Source organism: Schistocerca nitens, chromosome 10 (assembly GCF_023898315.1).
Source record: "Schistocerca nitens isolate TAMUIC-IGC-003100 chromosome 10, iqSchNite1.1, whole genome shotgun sequence".
In the NCBI taxonomy this organism is placed as follows: domain Eukaryota; kingdom Metazoa; phylum Arthropoda; class Insecta; order Orthoptera; family Acrididae; genus Schistocerca; species Schistocerca nitens.
In genome coordinates, this window is record NC_064623.1 from 12164256 (window position 1) to 12187801 (window position 23546).

Sequence of the window (23546 nt, forward strand, 5' to 3'; positions counted from 1 at the left end):
CTTCTGCCAGTACCTTTAATATGGTGTCTGTTGCCAATGTCTATAATTCCTTTGTGTGATAATTTTTGTACTTCTTTGCCACTTTTTCCAACAGAAAGTGAAACAATTTGTAAAGTACAGAATTTGTAAGGTTCCACTGTTAAACAGACAAAAACATAAATTTTATATTTTTATTGTTTCCACTCTGTTTAAGATGTAGCACATTTTTATTCTGTTAAACAATACAATAGATCTACTTTCTTTTGCTTCCACTGAAAACTTTTAAAAATCTCATATGTTGCCTCCAATGGAAATTGTTTCTTCTTTTAATATTCAGCACTGGAATAAGATTAAGAAACTTATTTATGTTACAAAAGATTGTCTATGTAGAATATACTTTAAGCGGAAAACAAACTATTTCCATTATCGAGATTTAGTTTAAAGTCTTACCAAAAGCCCAAGGGAAGGCAACCTATGTCTCATGTAAGGGGGAGGGGAAAGGGGGCATCAAATAATATGTCACTTGAAGTTTAAATCTTCCAGGTTGTTAGGCCGCATTACACGATCAGCTCTCTACTGGAATCTTGTGATGTTCACAGCCAGCTGACCTCGAAGACAAGGTCCTGAAAAAGATCCCAGCAGAGAGGCCAAAACATCGGTAGTACAGAAGAATTGTGATGTAGCCTAAAAACCTGGAAGAGTTTACCTTCAATGATAATGGTCACAAAGGAATGCAGATGTGTCACTCATGTAGAAAAATGTTCTCAAACTGTCCCTGCATATAATGGTCTTTGCCTGCTCTTTTAATGTCTCCACATCCTAAAGAAGACAGTTGTTGAAACTGGTTAAGGTGTTACAAAAGGATCATGTGATATTGTCATAAAATATGTTAAAAAAAAGAAATAGGTACATACTTGTTAGCATCTGCAGCATGTGCATTGTGGCTGGGAGGCTGTCGGTCTGGCCCCCCCAGTGGGGTGTAGGCACAGACAGTGACATCAAGGGCCCGGCAGAACGCACGCAGCTCGGCCTGCTGGAAGTAGACGTGCAGCTCCACCTGCAGGTTGGCTGGCCTGATGCGTGCCGACTGCCACACGCGCTTTACCTGCCTCGCGTTGAAGTTGGACAGTCCGATAGATCGGGCCCGACCCGCATCTACCTGTGCCTCCATCGCCTACCGGCAATAGAGTTAAACCGAACATTAAGAAAACAAATGCCATTATTTGAGTTTCAAGAGTGAAAATTACATGACTAAATTAAATGTTTATGGCATCTGCATACACTGCAGTCTGGTCTGAGCTGCTGGAGATGACGGTCACGTTTGCGTGAGGTGTGCTTTGTCGAGTGCCTGTCTGCAGCTTACTGTATCATCTTTACGGTAAGTACCAATCTATCTTTTCCTTACATTGTTGTTATCAGTTCAAGTGTTGTGGACACTCAATGATGCTTTCAGCCGAATGTCATCAGCATGTTATGCCCTTGGAGTCCTGCCATTAGTGTGTAACAGACAGTGTCTTTTAATTACATACTATTCATATGCATGCACTCAATTATTAGCAATGTAATTCTTTTATGAGGGTCAAATACATAAAGTATGAACACAATTTTCAAACTACAGAACAGGACCATAAGAACAATAACCAAAAACAGCAATCGAGCTCATTGTAAAGATCTGTTTAAAGCATTGGAGATTTTAACCAAACCATATGAGTACATTTACCAACCAGTTGTACACATCTGTATTAACTCTGATAATTACTCCACAAACACATTTGTTCATAACTATGGGACAAGATCTTGATTGAACTAACATTTGTCTAAGAAAATTGAAAATAACAAAATTCATACATACAGGCATTTACATAGTTACAGGTGCCTAGTTTCACACAGGTGGAACAGGAATTTGGCCACAGCCTTATAGTAGGAACCATCATGGCATTTGCCTGACGTTATCTAGGTAAACTGTAGAAAACCTAAATCAGGATAGCTGGATGAGATTTGGGCCTTCACCCTCTCGAATACAAGGACGGTCTGCTGAAAATAGTTGCACCACGTTTGGTTTCTCCCTAGTGTATGATGCTGTTTTGCAGAGAAGTTATTTAGCTGCGTAAAAGTCTGGCAGTACACTGTTCACTCAAATCTCACTCCCAGTCACTACACACTCTATATATACACAGAGTTGGTAACACTATGCAAACTATCAGCTAGGACCATAGCAACGAGCGACGATGTTGGTTTCCACTCTCTGTACTGCAATTTCCCATCCGCTAGCCTGAAAAACTGAGTCACCAGCCCTCTATTATGAGAGATGATAAGCTCAGAAAAAGGATTAAACAATGGATAGCTTTACAAGACAGTTTTTTTGGAATTGTTGTCATCATCATTATCATCATTTCACAATGCCTATAGCTGCAACTAGCAATTTGAGAGGTGGCTAGTAAACCATATGCTTAAATATCATATCTGATGAATGCAAATAGTGAAGTTTATACAGATTTGTAATATGGTCTATAAAAAAGGAGCATCTGAAGTACAACAAATTATAGCAGTCACAGAAACAGGGCAACATATGTGTTATTCTGCATGATTCCTAAGTAAACTGAGAGTTATCAAAGATCAGATTACCAGACTATTTGGTTATGATTCTCTTGTTACATATAGACATTTTAAGCAACTCTCAATCAACATATGATACCTGTTTTAGGAGCTAAATTACCACCCATGAGACTGTTAGGTGTCTGTAGTTATATAATCAGGTATTTTAAGGAAGTCATATTGTTACAGCCAAAATAAAACAAACATTCCTGTTAATCATCTGTCTACAGAATATCCGTGAAAACGTTTGACACCTTTTACACCAGCTTACACACTAACCTTCCATAGGCTGACATGGTCTGTGTTCACATCGAGCAACATTTTGCCTCCGTTATCCTTTGGGTCCACGTCCTGGAAACCGATTGGTTGGTGCACAAGGTACAAGTCGACGTAGTCCAGCTGCAGGTCATGCAGTGACTGCTTCAGGTGCTTCTCCACACATTCTGCACGGTTTCCTGTCGATGGCAGCTGAGAGAGAAGAAAGTTCTTTTATAAGTAGTTCTGGAAAATGAAAGAAGTTTCTATGGTTGCTAAAGTAGGAATGCTCACAAAGACATCTTGTTTTGCTTACAGGTACTCCATCACACCATCTGGAAGTATTTTCAGGACAGCAGCCGAAGTGCAACAAGGTAGGAATAGCTGCCAACTTGCTACTCTCCCACTCCTTAAATACATATATTTTTGTATTCTCTGTTATACGTATAATGGCTATACAATGACCACATGAAACTGTAAAAGTATTATCCTTGCTGTATTACTACATCTACAACTATACTCTGCAAACCATGGTGAGGTGCATGGCAGACCATATGTCTCATTGTACCAGTTATTAGGGTTTCAACACATTCCATTCACATAGGAAGCACGGGAAGAATGGTTGTGTGAGTGCCTCTGTATGTGAAGTAATTATTCTAATATTATCCCCACAATCCCTGTGTGAGTGATAGATAGGGGGTTGTAGTATATCCCTAGAGTAATCATTTAAAGTCAGCTCTTGAAACTTTGTTAATAGACTTTCTTGAGACAATTTACGTCTGTCTTCAAGAGTCTGCCATTTCAGTTAAATAAGTATCTCTGTGACACTCTGCCACAGATTAAACAAGCCTGTGACCATTCATGCTGCCCTTCTCCATATACGTTCAGTATCCCCCATTAGTCATCTTTGATACAGGTCCCACAGACTTACGCAATATTCCAGAACCACTCACATGAGTGATTTGTAAGCAATCTCCTTTATAGACTGATTACACTTCCCCGGTATTCTACCATTGAACCAAAGTCTACCACATGCTTTATGCATGACTGAGCCTATGTTATCTTTCCATTTCATATCCCTACAAAGTATTACCCCTGGTATTTGTTTGAGTTGGCTGATTCCAGCAGTGACTCTTTGATGATACAGTCCCTGTAAGACACTGTTTTTTCATCTTGTGAAGTGTGCAGTTTTACATTTCTGAACATTTAAAGCAAGTTGTCACACTTTAAACCACTTTGAAATCGTATCAAGATCTGACCAAATATTTATTCAGCTTCTTTCAGATAGTACTTCATTATAGACAACTGCATCATCTGCAAAAAGCCTGATGTTACTATTAATATTGTTGCAAGGTCATTAACACACAATATGAACAGCAAGCGTCCCAAGACACTTCCCTGAGGCACGCTGGAGGTTACTTCCACGTTTGACAATGACAATCCAAGATAACATGCTGCACCCTCCCTACCAAAAAGTCCTCAATCCAGTCCCAAACTTCAGTTCATACCCCATATGATTGTACTTTCCATAGTATTCTGCCAACTGTGCAATATCTATGTAGAACATTTAATTGGGAATGCTCTTGATTGTTGGACTAAAGGAATCTCAATTGGCAGCAGAACTACTAACAACCCCCTGTTTGCTGATGACACCGTACTTTTAGCCAGCATCGGAGATGAGCCTGCTGAACTAGTAACAAAAGTAAAAGACATTAATCTATCATATGGATTGGACCTTAACTGGAAGTTGTGCATTTTTTTCATCTATCTTGAGTCAACCAACTGTGACACAGGATGCTGTGAATATGAGATAAGAAGACGGATCTCACTGTGGCTATGAAGTAACTCACCAAAATCTGACAGAACAGAGCAATAACGGACACCACAAATGTGTGGCTTGTTGAAACACTTTTGTTTTCATCCTCTTTTATGGTTATGAGACATGGACCTTTAAAGCCAGAGACAAACACCACCTCAATGCATTTGAGCTTTGGTCCTGGCGCAGGATGATGTGCATAAAATGGACTGAAATAAGAACAAATGTGTTCATTATTTAGCAACTCAGTATATCCACATGCCTTTCTTCTCACATCAAACAAAAAAATTCCAGTTCTTTGGCCATAATGTGAGAAGAGATGGAGGAAACCTAGAGAAAATACTCATTGAGTGGACAATAGAGGGCAAGAGGTCAAGGGGAAGAACAGTAAACATGTGGATTCATCAAAACAAGAAGATCTGCGATCTAGCTTTTCAGCAGGCTCTAAGAGAAGCTGGTAACTGTCTAGGATGGAGATACTTTGTTCATTGGGTCATGATGCTCAGTAATGAGGCCTCTAATATATTTGTGGAACAAATGTTGCAAAATTACTTGTACAGAATCACAGAAAATACACACATCAAAAAAGGTTTTGCATCACCTCGGTTCCGAGAGTTCCGGAACCTGTACAGAAAATTGGAATAGCTATCAACATTAACATCATTTCCGCCCTTTTTATTGCTCATGAAAACCACACATTGCATGTTGTACCACCATACAGTGATACCTTCAGAGGTAGTGGTCCAGATTGCTGTACACACTGGTACCTCTAATACCCAGTAACACATCCTCTTGCATTGATGCATGCCTGTATTCGTCGTGGCATACTATCTACAAGTTCATCAAGGCACTGTTGGTCCAGATTGTCCCACTCCTCAATGGCGATTCAGCGTAGATCCCTCAGAGTGGTTGGTGGGTCACGTCGTCCACAAACAGCCCTTTTCAATCTATCCCAGGCATGTTCGATAGGGTTCATGTCTGGAGAACATACTGGTCACTCTAGACAAGTGATGTTGTTGCCTTGAAGAAAGTCATTCACATGATGTGCACAATGGGGGTGCAAATTGTCATCCATGGAAATGAATGCCTCACCAATATGCTGCCGATATGTTTGCACTCTCGGTCGGAGGATGGCATTCACGTATAGTACAGCCATTAAAGCACCTTCCATGATCACCAGCAATGTATGTCGGCCCCACATAATGCCACCCCAAAACAGCAGGGAACCTACACCTTGCTGCAATCACTAGACAGTGTGTCTAAGGTGTTCAGCTGACCAGGTTGCCTCCAAACAAATCTCTGACGATTGTTTGGTTGAAGGCATATGCGACACTTATCAGTGAAGAGAATGTGATGCCAATCCTGAGCAGTCCATTTGGCATGTTGTTGGGCCCATGTGTACTACGCTGCACGGTCTCATGGTTGCAAAGAGTGAAGTTGCGCATCATGCAGCTCGATGCATACAGTTCGAATCTTGACACAATGTCCTGTGTCTGCACGAAAAGCATTATTCAACATGGTGGCATTTCTGACAGGGTTCCTCTGAGCGATAATCAACAGGTAGCAGCTATCCACTGCAGTAGTAGCCCTTGGGCGGTCTGAGAAAGGCATGTCATTGACAGTTCCTGTCTCTCTATATCTCCTCCATGTCCAAAGAACATTGCTTTGGTTCACTCCGAGACACCTGGACACTTCCCTTGTTGAGAGCCCTTTTGGCACAAAGTAACAATGCAGAAGCGATCGAACCCTGGTATGGACCGTCTAGGCACAGTCGAACTACAGACAACATGAGCTGTGTACCACCTTCCTGGTGGAATGACTGGAACTGATTGACTGTCTGACCCTCTCCGTCTAAGAGGCACTGCTCATGCATGGTTGTTAACATCTTTGGGAGGGTTTAGTGACATCTCTGAACAGTCTAAGGTACTGTGTCTGCGGTACATTATCCACAATCAATGTCTATCTTCAGAAGTTCTGGGAACCGTGGTAATGCAAAACTTTTTTTCGATGTGTGTAAAAAACAGACTTGGTCACATGAATTTCATTTTGTTGTGTTTTTCTTCTGCCTCATCAACTTGCCCCTGATATAGGACTTTTTTTATTAATGTTCTGTCCTATATACACCACAGGCATATAATAATTTAATTACACTCCTTTTACAGTCATCATTTTTATGTTTTTCTTTCACAGCTAGATTTGTCTTGTAAGAAAGCTCCACCATCTTCAATATGAGAAGATTCATCCAGCATAATTTTTCTTGTAGATCTGCATTTACTTTTCGTGTTCATTTTCTCTGATTTAATTTACTTTAAATTCACTTTTCAGTTTTTCCCAATTGTTTGATGATTTTGTGTTCAGTTCCTTTGTCTTAAGACTTAGTTCACAGTGATGGTTTCCCTCTCTCACTTTACTTTTATGCCGATGCATTTCAAAAATACCAGACATCTCAATCTACAGGAATCCTTCACTTGTGCTCGCTCACTATTCTTCGCTTTCTCACTTGTAGATCTAAGACTACAGTTCGAAACATCTCGATTTTCTTTGTTTGTGTTGGGTTCGTGTTCAATTGTGGAGTTAATGTGAGCATGCAAAGAACCAATATCCATCTTTTATATTCAGACCTCTATCACCTCTCACTTGAATTACTATCTCTTTCATAATAATGAAAAAAATAGTCAGCTGTAGCTCTTGATAAGCTAATGTTTTCTAGTTTTTCATAATGTGTGCTATTGATACTGGCACTTGATACCCCTTACCTAGTTGATGGCAGCTATTTTCTTTACACATCAACCACATTGCATGCTTGAGCTCAGCTTTCATATTTGCTTGTCAGTGAGACAATAGCTCAAAATTTTAATTTCTAGTAATGTGATTAAGAAGCTTACATTCTTTATCTGTAGTAAAAATGTCTCGATTCATATACTTTTTACTGATAATCCGATGATGTTGATGTCCACTTACTGGGTGATGTTGACGTCCACTTACTGCCGCTAAGCTTAATATTAGCTGTATTATGGTTCATTAATCTATCAAACAAAGCAAACTAGAACATTCCACTTTGATCTTACAGCACTTCTAAGAAACATATCACCTTTTTACTGTTTTCATGGCCTTTTATTTTTTTCTTGCTTATTTTGAGTTTAATAAGCTTCTTTTTGCAACTAGACACAATGTTTCCCAAGTCTATAGTACAGCAAAAGTGAAAACTTGTTACCTTTGTCACAATAAAAAGATCTTCTCTCTTGATTTTTCCAGAATCAAGCCATTTCTTCAATGCCCTCCCAATTTGAGCTTCATTGTTATACCTCTGGGCTGTATCTATGTGTCTGTACCCAATCTCTAGAGCTTTGTCTATTGCCTTCTCTACATCATCTCCCAGTGCCTGTAACATCAACAGTAAAATGATAATTTGTTTGTAGCTAACAATCCTGTTTACTGAAAAAGTAAATTAACTTTATAAAAGTATGTTTGTTAGTTTTGGATTATGTCCATCTATGTGCAACTGAATAAAAACCAATTGTATCATGTCGCAGGCATTGGCATTTATTTTATTCCAATACACGCAGATGGACAGAGTAATCTGAAAATATCAACATAAATATGACATACATCTGAAACTACAAGTTAACATTTTCTAAAGTTATTTTAGTGAATTATTTGTAATTTGTTTCGTATAGGAAAACATTCTTTAATTACAGGTGATGTATCAGTCTTCAAAAGTTCTAGTACAATTTTTTTCTTATTTTCTAACTGCTTTATTTTTCTACAGTTCCCATACAAAATATTAATTCCTTCAGGCACATCTCTTTTGTGAAAACATTTTTACTTATTGCGCAACAAATAATCAGTTTAATGTGGGAGGCTAAACTGAAGCCAATTAAAATGCTTTAATACTTTTCAAAATCAACAATGAGAACATCAACAATGAGAACATCAACAATGAGAACATCAATGACAAAACTTCCAGTGAATCTCATACATTTTTGCTTGAAGGACCATAATGCTTTCATTGGCTTTCTAATTATTTTTTTTGTTTGCTTCTGATTGTTATCATATTTATTTACTTCTGACAGTATGTAAAAGGCAAATTGTTGTTTGTTGTTTTGGCTGGAAGAAGTTTTATTTCCTTTTTCCAATGTCACTGTAAGCTTGGGAATTTTTCTCTATTTTGTAGTATGTTCAGGATGGAATAATGACAATATTATGAAAAGGATAGATTCCTACTCCCTATATAGTGGGAATGTTGCGTCACAGATAGGCACAACAGAAAGACTGCCAAACAAGTAAGCTTCATTCGAATTAGACAAAACACACCAGACGCAGTGGGGGAGAGAGAGAGAGAGAGAGAGAGAGAGAGAGAGAGAGAGAGAGAGATATCGTGTGTTTGTGTGTGTGTGTGTGGGGGGGGGGGGGGGGGGGTGCGCGCATCCTAGTAGAATGCAGGCCTTTTTGGTCAAAAGCTTAGTTGTCTGACAGTCTTTTTGTTGTGCCTATCTGTGACTTAACATCTCCGCTATATGGTGAGTAGCACTCTATCATTTTCATAATATTGCCATAGTGTGTTCACAATGAACTGACTCATAAGCCCCAAACTATTAACACACACACACACACACACACACACACACACACACACACACACACACACACACACACACATGAATACGAATATCTAACATGTTCTGAACTTACACTCATTACACCTTTCTGAAAAGTAATGGCTCTGAATTTCTTATTCTTTTCTCAATATTGGTTGAGGCGGTACGTGTCAGGCATATTACTCAAACAACTTTCCTGCTTTGCTGACACAAGCTGAAACACTCTGCTGCTAGGGGGCTCCAAATTGTAGCACATAACATGGTGGCATGAAGTGTAACTATATCCATGAATTGCAAGAATTTCAGAAAACTGAAAGCATTAATTTTAAGAGTTTGTGAGACATGGAGCACTCTCTCCTTTATCACGACAATGCCGGACCACATGCAAGCACTGTGACATATGCACCAATCCAACACCTTACGTTCACAATCGTCAGTCATCCTCCGTACAGTCCTGACTTGGGCCCGTCACATTTTTGTCTGTTTCCAAAACTTAAGGAACTGTTTTGAGGACTTCATTTTGATAGTGATGAAATGGTGCAAGTAGAGGTGAGATAGTGGCTCCAAAATCAAACATTCTACAGTGATCGTGTCAACAAATTGATCTCTTGTTGGGTGAAATGTGTTAGTCACCAGTGCGACTTTTTTGAGAAATAAATATACATGAAGAATAAAGAAGTGTTAATAAAGTTTGTTTTATTTAAAAATCTTTAAGACTTTTTACACAAAAATTTGGAGGCATTACTTTTCAATATGCATATCAAGAATGTTGAACAGACACTTTATTTACTTTATGTGCAGTGCCTCAGAAGGTAATTCCATAAGACAACAAGGACGAAAAATATGCAAACTAAGCCAACATTCTTGCCTTTAGGTCAACAAAATGAGAGGTGTTTCTAACAGGCTGAACTGTGCTTCTCAATAAGTTCAGCCATATGTTGACTCCTTTTAATTTGTTATCTAGCTGAACCCAAGGAATTTTACACTTCATACACAGTATCCACAGTGAACTAGCATAATACTGCTACATAATATCTTTGCTTACATGTACTACGTGCAATACAGTGAAACTAACAGGAAGGCTGCTGTTTTAGTTATTCTAGAGTGCTGCTTTTCATCTTCTATCCGTATCTTAATATTTACAAGACCACACTCATCATTATCAGATAATGACCATTATCTACATCTGTAAGAATAGAGGCATGTTTACAATGAACTCAGCTACTTAACAGTCAGCTGATAGGTATCTTTGGTATTTTAGTCTAGATAATCTGATAGCTCTTATTTGGTACTGCAGCATCTTCAGGATAACATTATTAGAAGTACAAGTAATCAACTGCTGGAATATATTGCAAACTCTGTCGAGTAGGGAGATTACTGCTACGGTTGTGCAATATTGAATCACATTTCTTAAAATTAAAAGGCAGGTAATGTGGCAAAAATAAACTCCATTAAAAAACCAGAGAGGATGAATTTATTTCTCAAACAAATTGATGGCATTAAACTCTCTCTCTCTCTCTCTCTCTCTCTCTCTCTCTCTCTCTCTCTCTCTCTCTCTCTCTCTCTCTCTCTTTTTTTCTTCCTTGCTAAAAAAAATTAAGTATTCACAAACCCCAGTTCTTTTTCTTAAGTTCATGCCAAAGGCATCGAGAAGAAAACACAACTGTGTAGACAACTGACAGGGGCAGACAAATTTGCTCTTGGGCCGACATTTATTGTCCTTAAATATTTAATCTTTGCCCAGTTGCACAAGTTTTGGTCACTCCATGTGCAGTTTGTGTACCCATTACTTATCTGGAATAAGTGGGCTCTATGGGGACATAAATGCTCATTGTTCAGAAACACATCATCTTTCGTCAAGGGAAGATGTAAAAATTTAGTACTTTTTCAGGGTGATCAAAAATTTGTACATGAGGTTAATGTTGTTGGTGTGGTTTTCAGTCCCAAGACTGGTTTGTCGCAGCACCCCACGCTACTCTATCCTTTGCAAGCTTCTTCCTCTCTCCATACCTACTGTAACCCACATCCATTTCAACATGCTTACTGTGTTTCAGCATTGGTTTCCTTCTACATTTTTACCCCCTATACTTCCCTCTAGTACTAAACTGGCGCTCCCTTGACGTTTCTGAATGAGTCCTATCAACTATCCCAACTTTTAGACAATTTATACCACAAATTTCTTTCCTCCCCAATTCTATTCAGTACCTCCTCATTAGTTACGATTTACCCATCCAACGTTCAGTATTCTTCTGTAGCACCCCATTTCAAAGGCTTCTATTCTCTTCTTATCTAAACTGCTTGTCACCTGTGTTTCACTTCCATACATGACTACACTCCAGACAAATACCTTCAGGAAAGACTTCCTAACACTAAAACCAATATTGGGCATTTACACTTTTCTTTCTGTTTGTAGTCTGCAATTTACATCCTTGTTATTTCTGCCATGGACGGTTAGTCTACTCTCCAAATTACAACAATTTCTACTACTGCCAGTCCCTCATTCCCTAACCTAATTCCCTCAGCATCACTTGATTTAATTGAACTACATTCCACTACCACTGTTTTACTTTTGTGGATATTCAAGGCATTCTCCATTCTATTCATCTGATTCTCTAAGTACTTTGCTGTCTACGACAGAGTTACAGTGTCATCTTCAAACCTTGAAGCTTTTGATCCTTTTCCTTGAAATATTATTATTATTATTATCTTTACTTTCTCAGACGTTAAGTCTGGTTAAGAATGGAGTGACGCGGACCTTTATCAAGCGTCACTTCCTTTTTGCTGTACGGTACATGTTATATTGCATTTAGGAACTTTCGGGTAATTGAACATGTATCAATAATTACGGATTTCTGTAATTGTATATATATGTTAGGATGCAGCTGTATTGCATTGATGTATTGGTGGATATTGTGTGGTATGACTCCTGTAGTTGATAGTATAATTGGTATGATGTCAACTTTATCCTGATGCCACATGTCTTTGACTTCCTCAGCCAGATGGGTGTATTTTTCAATTTTTTCTCCTGTTTTCTTTTGTATATTTGTTGTATTGGGTATGGATATTTCGATTAGTTGTGTTAATTTCTTCTTTTTATTGGTGAGTATGATGTCAGGTTTGTTATGTGGCGTTGTTTTATCTGTTATAATGGTTCTGTTCCAGTATAATTTGTATTCATCATTCTCCAGTACATTTTGTGGTGCATACTTGTATGTAGGTACGTGTTGTTTTATAAGTTTATGTTGTAAGGCAAGCTGTTGATGTATTATTTTTGCGACATTGTCATGTCTTCTGGGGTATTCTGTATTTGCTAGTATTGTACATCCGCTTGTGATGTGATCTACTGTTTCTATTATTATTATTATTATTATTATTATTATTTATTCATTTTGCCCTCTAAGGAGCATGCACAACCATTAGTTAGCACTGGTCTTCTTAGCTTTCTTGTTCTTCTTTTCTTGCCAAAACCTCCTCTTCCTTTCACTGTGGGCCTGTCTTCTTTCTTGTGTCCATGTGTTTTTCCATTTCAGATTCTTTTCCATCTGGTTTTTAGTTGTGAACTTATGAGAGTTGATTATCTGTCTGTACACAGTCTGTGTGGTTTTTAGTGGGTCAATACTGAGTTCTGTGTCATTTTGGGTTTCTGTTAGCCAGCGTGCCCTGGTTTGGCGAGTTGCATCGATGATAAGAAAGATTTTCTTGGTCATTCTAGAAGCATCCATTCTTGCTAATTGTCCATAGAATTTCAGTTGTCTATTCTGTGCAACTGACATGAAACATTCAGTCCTCGAGTACAGTTCTTCAAAGCTTTTGCGCATCCAGATACCATCTTGAATCATGAGTCCAAATATTTTCCTGAGTATTTGCCTTTCCATTTTCTCAATGTCCTTGATGCTGATGGTTAAAGATGATGTTTCAGTTGCATAAAGTGCTTCTGGAAGAGTGACTGTATGATAGTGGTGAAGTTTGGCTTGGGTGGATAGCGATTTCTTATTGTATGTGTTCCAGGTCATTGTATTGTAATTTTTCTGCTCGTGGTTTGTGAGCTACTTTTTTGTTGCCAGTGTTGCTAATCATTTCACCCAAATAACTGAAGTACTTAACTTTTTTGATGCCACCATATTTTGTTGAAAGTGGTTTCAGATTTGAACTTTTGGAGTCCATGAATTGTGTTTTCTTGTAAGAAATTTGGAGTCTGATTTTGATGCAACCTCATGAAGTTTCTCGATGGCATGTTTGGCTTCCTCGCGAGTCCACGTAATTATTGTTAGGTTATCAGCAAAAGCAAGGCACTTTATGTTGATTCATTTGTCCTTTGTTCCCATATTTATTCCAGGTATTTCTTTCTCCCATGTCTTGATAATCTTGTCCAGTATGAGGTTAAAGAGAAGTGGGGACGACCTATCACCCTGTCTCACTCCTGTCCTAATTTGAAAAGGTTCAGAAATTTCTTCCATGAATTTCCCTTTTGAGGTTGTGTCTGTTAAAGCCTGCTCAATTAATGAAATAGTTTTGTTATCTACACCATATTCACGAAGTGCACTGGTGTGATGAATTGAGTCATATGCTTTGTTGAAATCTACGAAGCTGACTAGTGTGCGGTTCGACTGACTGTGTCACAGTATCATCTTCAGGTTCCAGATCTGTTCTGCGCAGGATCGATGTGGGCAGAAGCCTGCCCGATATTCACCGATCATATGTTCTGTCTGTTGTTCTAATCTGGTGAGAAGAGTATGTGAGAGCACTTTGGAAGCGACTGGTAGGAGTGAAATGCCCCAATAGTTGTTGGGACTGGTCTAGTTGGCCTTTTTGTGTAGAGGGTGAATCAAAGCAGTTTTCCAATCTGCTGTTATGACTCCACTTTTTCATATATTTGGAATGATAGCTTTTAGTCTGTCAAAACTGACAAATCTTTCCTTGAAATTTAATTCCCTTTCCAAATTTTGCTTTTGTTTCCTTTACCACATGCTCAATGTGCAGGTTGAATAATATCAGTTACAGTCTACAACCGTGTCTTACTTCTTAACCACTGCTCCCCTTTCATGCACGTTTGACTCTTATGGCCACTGACTGGTTTCTGTGCAAGTTGTAAATAACACTTTGCTCACAGTATTTTGCCCCTACTGCCTTTGGAATTTCAAAGAGCATATTCAAGTCAACATTATCAAAACTTTATCTACATCTATAAATGCAGTAAAAATAGCTTTTCTCTTTACTTAGTCTATCTTGTAATATATATCATAGGGTTAGTAGTGTCTCATGAGTTCCCACATTTTGAATCTAAACTGATTTTTTTGAGGTTTACTTGGGTATTAACTGGGCGACACAATTCAAATGGTGTAATATTTCAGTAAACTGATTGTTACGGTTCTCAGGTGGTCCCGATTACTGGTTATCTTCGACTGGGAACCATCTTGTATACCCCTCCCTCCCACAGTCATGCTCGGGTCCACTGCAGCTGGTTATGGCTCCAAAGGCGAGTTGGAAGGGGGGCTGTGCTACTGGGACACAAAACACGGTCCTCGGTCTCTGTGCTACCAACGAGGGGATTGGGACACTGCCAGTACAGAGGAGGCACATCCATGTGGTGCGATCTCAGCCCTTCAGTTGGCATGCCATAAATGAATCTCCCCACAGACTGTTGTGTTTTGAGCACAATAGAGGCTGGGTACTAACTCTTACATAGTTAGAAACAAAAAATATTATTGATATTTAACATACATCAACAGTGAAGTCATTGGAGGTGGAGTTGAAAACCACAGTCTTTATTTATCAGCTCATTACATAGCTGGGTCTCTAGAGGGTCTTTCAAAATACAAATTCAGAATATTTTGGCCTGTTTTACAAACTTAGTGCTGTCATAATTTATGGTTTATCCTTTGGAGATACAATGCTGACTGTCAGTTGTTTCATATCTGTGTGATGCCAGTATTTCACAGTCTTTCTTGTACAGTCCAGATGGTGTGAACTACATACATACATCCGGTTTCCAGAGTCCTGAGATGGCTTTAACATACCCCAACAAGGCTTTTGTCGTGGGCAGTGGGCAAAACACACGGTCTGCTATATATTTTCAAAATATTCTTCCAATTTTACTGATATGTCACTGGCATAAGCAAGCAATAAGTGCCACGGAAGCAAGTTTCTCTGCTTTCTCTGTAAGTGGTTGTAACCATTCTTCCGGAAAACTCTCTGTAGGTGCTCCAACTCTGCTGCTAAACTCTCTTGGTCACAGAATTCAAGAGCCCCAAGTACTAGAGTAGTGAGGCAGCCTTCTCATAGTCAGGTGCATGACAGCTGGGGCCATGTAAATATAGATCTGTATTCATCAGTTTATGGTAAATGTTACATCCTAGTGTGCCAGTCAGTCTCCATTTGACTAGCACATCCAGGAACAGCAGTTATATGTTATGCTGGGCCTTCATGTACATAAATACATACTTAGAAAACCACCATACAGCACATGGCAGAGGGTACCTTGTACCACCACTAATGACTTCCTTTCCTATTCCGTTCGCAAACAGAGAAAAGGGAAACAACTGCCTATACGCCTCTGTACAAGTTCTAATTGCTCTTATCGTATATTCAAGGAGGAGGAGGAGATTAGTGTTTAACGTCCCGTCGACAACGAGGTCATTAGAGACAGAGCACAAGCTCGGGTGAGGGAAGGATGGGGAAGGAAATCGGCTGTGCCCTTTCAAAGGAACCATCCCGGCATTTGCCTGAAGCGATTTAGGGAAATCACGGAAAACCTAAATCAGGACGGCCGGAGACGGGATTGAACTGTCGTCCTCCCGAATGCGAGTCCAGTGTGCTAACCACTGCGCCATCTCGCTCGGTGTATATTCAAGGTCCCTACACGAGATGCACATTGGAGGCAGTAGAATCATTCTGCAGTCTGCAGCAAATCCCAGTTCTCTATAAATTTCCTCAATAGTGTTTTGTGAAATAAATGCTATTTTCCTTTCAGTGGATCCCATTTGAGTTCACAAAGCATATACATAATACTCACATGTTGATTGAACTTGCTAGTAGTGCACCATAGCACGCCTCAAAAGTGGTTTGAAGTCTTCCTTAAATCTGACTTGATGAGGAGCTCAAACACGCAAGCAATACTCAAAAATGTATCACACTATTGTTCTATATGACAATTCATTTAAAAATAAGCTACACTTTCCTAAAATTCTCCTAATAAACCAAAGTCCACCATAAATCTTCCCTAGTGCTGTACTTATGTGCTCATTCCATTTCATGTCATTTTTCAGTGTTATGCCCAGACTTTTAATGGTTGTGACTGTATCGAGCAGCACACAATCAGTAGAATATTCCAACGTTACACAATTGTTTTTCCTCCTCATCTGCATTAGCTTACGTTTTGTACATTTAAAACAAGCTTCCGTTCATCACACCAAATAGAAATTCTGTCCAAGTCATCCTGTATCCCCCTACAGTCACACAATGACAATGCTTTCTAGTACACTACAACATCATCAGCAAACATTCCTTTTGTCTATTTGATCATCTGAAGCCTTTACTATATCATCTCTCAAAACTGTCCATTCATTTTCTATTTTATTCCTTTCCCCCGTTTCAGTCAAACATTGTTTAGTGCTTGCTTGGAAATTCTCAGTTCTCTCCAATCTCTGGTTTCACCAATTTTTCCAGGCCCCATCTCCTTAATTTCCTACCTTTTTGCAATACTTTTAGTTTTAATCTGCAGTTATTAAACTATGCCTTGCAGGTAGATTCCACAGTCACCCATGAAAATGTTTTGCAGTTTTAAATTTGGTTTTTAAATCTCTGCTTTACCATTAAATAATTATCATTTTGCTCGTAGCTTAGCCCTTGTCTATATACAATCACAAAATTATTGGCTCACTGCAGTACCAATTCTCATGACCTGGCTGACACTTTGAACGACTCGAGTAAGAAGTCCATTGCTTTTCACACTTTTAACATATTCTAAGCCAACTAAAAACAGGAAAGGAACATCAGCACATTAAGTTTGAACACCTTTACATATCACCCCCTCTCATCTCTACCCCAACTCTGAAAACTGCGTATTCAATAATAATATCCGTTGTTATCAAATATTTTTACGTATCATGGCTTTTCACTCCCACACCCTCCCGTAAGGGTGGCAGGTGTATACTACACCAATAGCATTTTTACACAAATAATGAGTCACGTATATATAAAATTCTGTTGGAATAGCTCCAAATTTTCCTGAGCTATGCTGCTATATCATCTCCTTTTCACTTCCACCACTATGGCTTTGTGGGGTAAGTTTTTTTTTTCCCCCCATCACAAACAACTCATTGAAGTTTCACCACACTTGGGCGAATGGTACAGGGGTGCATAAAAGACGAACAGACAGATGAACATTCATTTTTATATAGATAAAGATATGAAACCCTACAATGTCCCCAGATCTCTTCCACTGTTCTTTAATGACACTTAAATCAAGACTTAGGAACAATTAAATCCTGCTCTGTGCAAAATTATACTGGGCTGTTTTCTCTTTCATTCCCTTCCACCAGTCCATGTCCATCTACTATTTTTCCTTTTCCTGTTATCAAACTCCAGTCCACTGTTAAATTTAATTTTTCTCCCCCTTACTCTTCTGAATATTTTCTTTTGTCTCACCATTCATTCTTTCAACCACTTCATCAACTGCAGAGCTAGTAAGCATACGAATTTGTCCAACTTGAACTTCATACAATTTCTGGTTAGCTCTCGGTGTCTCATTCATCGAAGTAGGCTCAGCTGTTTGCTGAAAACCGTTTTTATGGCAAACTGTCCAATACTATACACAACACAACTTCAAAATAGATTTTCACGTTTATTGTCACTAACGATGACATTCAGTTCTCAAATCATATTCATATTCACAGGCAGGCCCTTACAATACCCTACTAATCAGTATTATGACTGTGGCAGATTATTCAAGTGTCTGAAAAAATAACATCCCCGCAGTAGTTTTAGTTCCCACTTTTCATTACTACTGTTAGTTTCCAGATACATAACACAAACATTTCTTAAATTGACCAAAATACGTGACTGAGATGTTAATTGTGTGAATGTGAGCAGCAGATTCTCATGATGACGTTAATCAGGGACAGCTAATGACATGTAGCAGCCATTTTTCAATGTGTGTGTCTGCCTTTTGTATGTGGCAAGTAGCACTATACCCTTTTCATATTGTTGGTGTCTGACCTAGGATGTTCCAAATTGAAAAGTATTACTCAGTTTTATAAATTATGAAGTGTTATGTCTGACTCTTATTGGAAACAGATAACAATAAATGAGTTGCAGATAGACACAACAAAAAAAGACTGTCAAACAAGTAAGCTTTCGGCCTTCTCTCTCTCTCTCTCTCTCTCTCTCTCTCTCTCTCTCTCTCTCTCACACACACACACACACACACACACACACACAAACAAACAAACAGGAGACCTTTTTGGCCGAAACCTTACTCCTTTGACAATCTTTCTGTTGTGCCTATCTGTGACTCAGCATCGCTGCTATATGGTGAGTAGCTATCTATTCGTTTCATAACATTATCATTATTCCATTCTATATTTTCCAGTGTTTGATAACAATGAATCAAATTATATAGTCACAATGAGACCTGCAAGTAAAGATACCATATATATTAATTATGCAATATATATCAATACTATTACAGCAAATGACTGCTGAATAAACAAAAACAAATATCTTGTCTCTTAAAAATTTCTTGGTAGATTCTCCACCTGTATTCCCACTAATTCCAGGTCGAGAAGTTTCTGACTTTTCAGTAAATAATGAAAAGGACACAAAGTGCTTGGGAGATTACAAGAATCCAGCTGTAGACATGTAATAAAATGTTACCCGTGCTGTTCCAAGCCCTAGAATGGGCATCTTCTGTCCATTGAAGAAAGTTATGTATTCCATCCCGTTAGCCATCTTGCTGTTCCTGGTTTAGTAAGCAGTAATACTAGTGTAATGCCTGCAGACTGTGCAGCATAACTCAGTACTTCACTACTTATAGTCATTATCTACATAATTACCTTATCTGTTACTTGTCCTTTATGACATTACATAAACATTGAGATAACTCTTATGAGATACCATCTGCTATTAAAATCCAGTGGCCTTTCATTCATATCTTCATGGAATGGGGATGTACACTGATAACTCATCCCAACTCTGCTACTGAAGTACCAGTAGCATATATCCTCTTATTTGACAGTGGCAACTGCAACCTTGTAACTCATAAGGCGGAATTACCTGTGTTAATAGTCAGCAACCGCCAGTTGCAGATTGCCTATCTAACAGCTTCAAGGAGAAACAAAAATTTGATTTTCAGTGTTTCATATAATTATTGGCCAAATTTAAAAGTTAAAAATACTGTCATACTCTACTCATTAAGAGGTACAAACTTACATTAAAGGTTTAACACAGTAAGTTACATATTAAATTTAGAAACTGTAACTATAGCTTTCAGGCAGCATTAAGTGACAGCTCACAAATTACCTGCATTATATTCATCGAGTATTTGAGAATGGGAGCACTTGGTAACTTACAACATAATTTCAAAGCTTTGCGAAACCTTTTCTCACTGACACACCAATGGAAAATAATGAAAGGAAATAAGATTATTGCTTACTACATTGTCATTGATAATTACAAGTTTGCTGACAGTATCCACATACACCACTGAAAGTAAATGCAAAATTATAAAATCAACTCAGGAGATATGACTTAATAAACACTGAAATGTGGGGAAAGCCAGTTTTTCTTAAAACAGAGCATGAAAATGCAACATGGATTAAAATTTGGTATAAAAAACTGAAACAGTCAATAGAAAATACTTTTTCATTTCTGGAGACTGAACAGTATTATCGATGAATATAAGTTTTTCATTTAACAATAAGCCATTACACCGGTACCTACACTATGTGATCAAAAGTACCTGGACGTCTGGCTGAAAGTGACTTACAAGATCATGGTGCCCTTCATCAATAATGCTGGAATTCAATATGGTGTTGGCCCATCCTTAGCCTTGATGACAGCTTCCACTTTCGTAAGTGTACGTTCAATCAGGTGCTGGAAGGTTTCTTGGGGAATGGCAGCTCATTCTTCACAGAGTGCTGCACTGAGGAGAGGTATCGATGTCGGTAGGTGAGGCTGGCACAAAGTCGGCCTTCCAAAACATCCCAAAGGTGCTCATAGGATTCAGGTTAGGACTCTGTGCAGGCCACTGCATTACAGGGACGTTACTGTCATGTAACCATTCCGCCACAGGCCACGCATTATGAACAAGTTGGCTCTGAGCACTATGCGACTTAACTTCTGAGGTCATCAATCACCTAGAACTTAGAACTAATTAAACCTAACTAACCTAAGGACATCACACACATCCATGCCAGAGGCAAGATTCGAACCTGCGACCGTAGCGGTCACGCGGTTCCAGACTGAAGCGCCTAGAACCGCACGGCCACACCGGCCGGCTTATGAACAAGTGTTTGATCGTGTCGAAAGATGCAACGCCATCCCCGAATTGCTCTTCAACCATGGGAAGCAAGAAGGTACTTAAAACATCAATGTAGGCCTGTGCTGTGATAGTGGCATGCAAAACAACAAGGGGTGCAAGCCTCCTCCATTAAAAATACGACCACACCATAAGGCCACTGCCTCCGAATTTTACTGTTTGCACTACATACGCTGGCAGATGACGTTCACCGGGCATTCGCCATACACACACCCTACCATTGGATCCACTTTGTGTACCATGATTCGTCACTCCACACAACATTTTTCCACTGTGCAATCATCCAATCTTTGCACTCCTTACACAAAGTGAGGCATTGTTTGGCATTTACCGGCGTGATGTGTGGCCACTCACTCATGAAATCCAAGTTTTCTCACCTCCCGCCTAACTGTCATTGTACTTGTAGTGGATCCTGATGCAGTTTGGAATTCCTGTGTGATGGTCTGGACAGATGTCTGCCTATTACACAGTGCGGCCCTCTTCAGCTGTCGGCAGTCTCTGTCAGTCTACAGATGAGGTCGGCCTATACGCTTTTATGCTGTACATGTCCCTTCACATTTCCACTTCACTATCACGCCAGAAACAGTGGACCTAGGGATGTTTAGGGGTGTCGAAATTTCGCATACAGACGTATGACACAAGTGACACCCAATCACATGACCACATTCGAAGTCCGCGAGTTCTGTGGAGTGCCCCATTCTGCTCTCTCATGATGTCTAATGACTACTGAGATCACTGATATGGAGTACTTAACAGTAGGTGGCAGTACAATGCACCTAATATGAAAACGAATGTTTTTGGGGATGTCCAGATAGTTTTGATCATATAATGTTTCAAATTTTAATATATTTTCATATGATTAGCGATTACAATGAAAAAGATGTTTCTTCATTAGAAGCTGCACGAGTCACTGCTGGTTAATTAATGTTTCCATTTGAAACCTATATCATTCACATGGAAAAATGTTGCTACAGGCAAGAATGAAACCAAGAACCTCACACACAGGTGCCTTATGCCTATGCATTCAACTATTCTACTACGATACAATTTTAAAAGCAGTTGGAATCCTTGTGATATTCAAAATCAAATTTTTTTGAGTTTCTATGATTGGTTGGTTTGTTGGGGGAAGGAGACCAGACAGCGAGGTCATCGGTCTCATCAGATTAGGGAAGGATGGGGAAGGAAGTCGGCCGTGCCCTTTGAAAGGAACCATCCCGGCATTTGCCTGGAGCGATTTAGGGAAATCAAGGAAAACCTAAATCAGGATGGCCGGACGCGGGATTGAACCGTCGTCCTCCCGAATGCGAGTCCAGTGAGTTTCTATGAGAACTGTGTCATAGTAATTTAAGACACTGACATCTGGGTGCTTTCTTTCATATCCTGCAAATATGGAGCAAATGAAGAATGTGGATGAGACCATGAGATGTGCCCAGGTCCATCAAGTGTTTTTTGCTTGTATAACAAATTGTTTTACCTAATGGGCAAGATCTGTAAGTCATTCCACGGTTCCACAAATTTTAACTGTCATAGGAAAAGTCAGAGATATCAGAAACCTCTAGGGCTCGGATGCTCGTTTAGTCAAAAGGAGCCTTCATCAAACAGATTAGTGGCGCCCAATTGCCCCCGAGTATGAGCTCGGCATTAAGTGCTTTTCTTGTTGGTTTAGGGTTTTGTGTAGATGCTGACTTGCTCCTTGTAGTTGAAGCTGAGTCAGAATACTTCACGAGATTTGTGACCAGACGTAATATCTGATGTACTTAGCTTTTTTAATTTTTAGTCGGATTGCCGTAGTTGCTTTTCTTGAAGCAGAGGTCCTGCTAATCAGTGCCTCTGAAATCCTGTGTGTAGCCAAGGAAAGATTTGACTTCATGCTCTGCAGGTGTCATTGGAGTAAAAGAAGGTAACTCCTACTTACATCACAAAAAAGCATGTCCATGTCCACTACTTTCCCTGTACAAACACATATTTCCTTCAATGGATGTACATATCACTGGAGTGACTCGTGAATTATAGTAGAACACAACTCTTCACACGATATGTGTCTCGAAGGCTTGACATGATGTTTAAGATTACAATATAATTTATCTGTCCCAAAACAATCCTGTCTTTTGTTTTCATTCTTGGAGAGTGTGTTTGTTGCTCAATGATCAAGCCACTGCCAGGCCGCAATGCTGAAAGGTAAAAGGCTTCGCCCACAGGTGGTGAAGCCGTTTGCTTCCTGTCACACCTTGCACATGGTGGCCAAAATTGGAACTAATATTATGCTTTGTGCAGTTACATATCACATGTGGTTTTTCGTGGATATCCTTCCCCTTAACTTGCGTTAACAAAAAAATTAATTTTATTACTATTTCGAGCTGTAATTTCTAAACCTTCACTTGATTTGATTGAAGCTACATTCTTTGTGAATATGAATAGATGTACTTCTTGTAGGCTATGATTATAGTGTATAAATATTTTTAAAATTTTTCTATATTTCCACTTTTGAGAAATATTAGTCAAAGGCTCTTTCTGATTAGTTATTTTTGTTTAAAACTACACTTTTCTCATTTCAGATTTTTTCCCCACTTCAGACATTTATCTTAGCATATATTTTACTGGTTTATTTCCTGGCCTATTCATTATTTTGTTGCATGCATGTTGTATTCAATCATAAAAGGATACAACTTTAGAACATCAACTTAATAAACGCATCACAGCCATAATCAATCTGATAACAGAAAAAGATTTAATATGAGTATAAAACAATGGAAAATCCAGGATGGAA

At 39.0% G+C, this 23546-nt stretch overlaps 1 protein-coding gene across 1 annotated transcript in view; it reads right to left on the reverse strand.

Annotated features, from left to right (window-relative positions):
* LOC126210249 (1,5-anhydro-D-fructose reductase-like) overlaps positions 1-19256 on the reverse strand; it is a 72558-nt gene extending 53302 nt beyond the window's left edge. Inside the window, exons 1-4 of the mRNA XM_049939440.1 lie at positions 19117-19256; positions 7860-8027; positions 2854-3042; positions 894-1153 (exon numbers count right to left, since the gene is read on the reverse strand). Of these exons, the coding sequence (XP_049795397.1) occupies positions 894-1153; positions 2854-3042; positions 7860-8027; positions 19117-19191 (692 nt within the window). The 5' untranslated portion in view covers positions 19192-19256. The remainder of the gene's footprint in view (positions 1-893; positions 1154-2853; positions 3043-7859; positions 8028-19116) is intronic.
* Positions 19257-23546: the final 4290 nt, after the last annotated feature.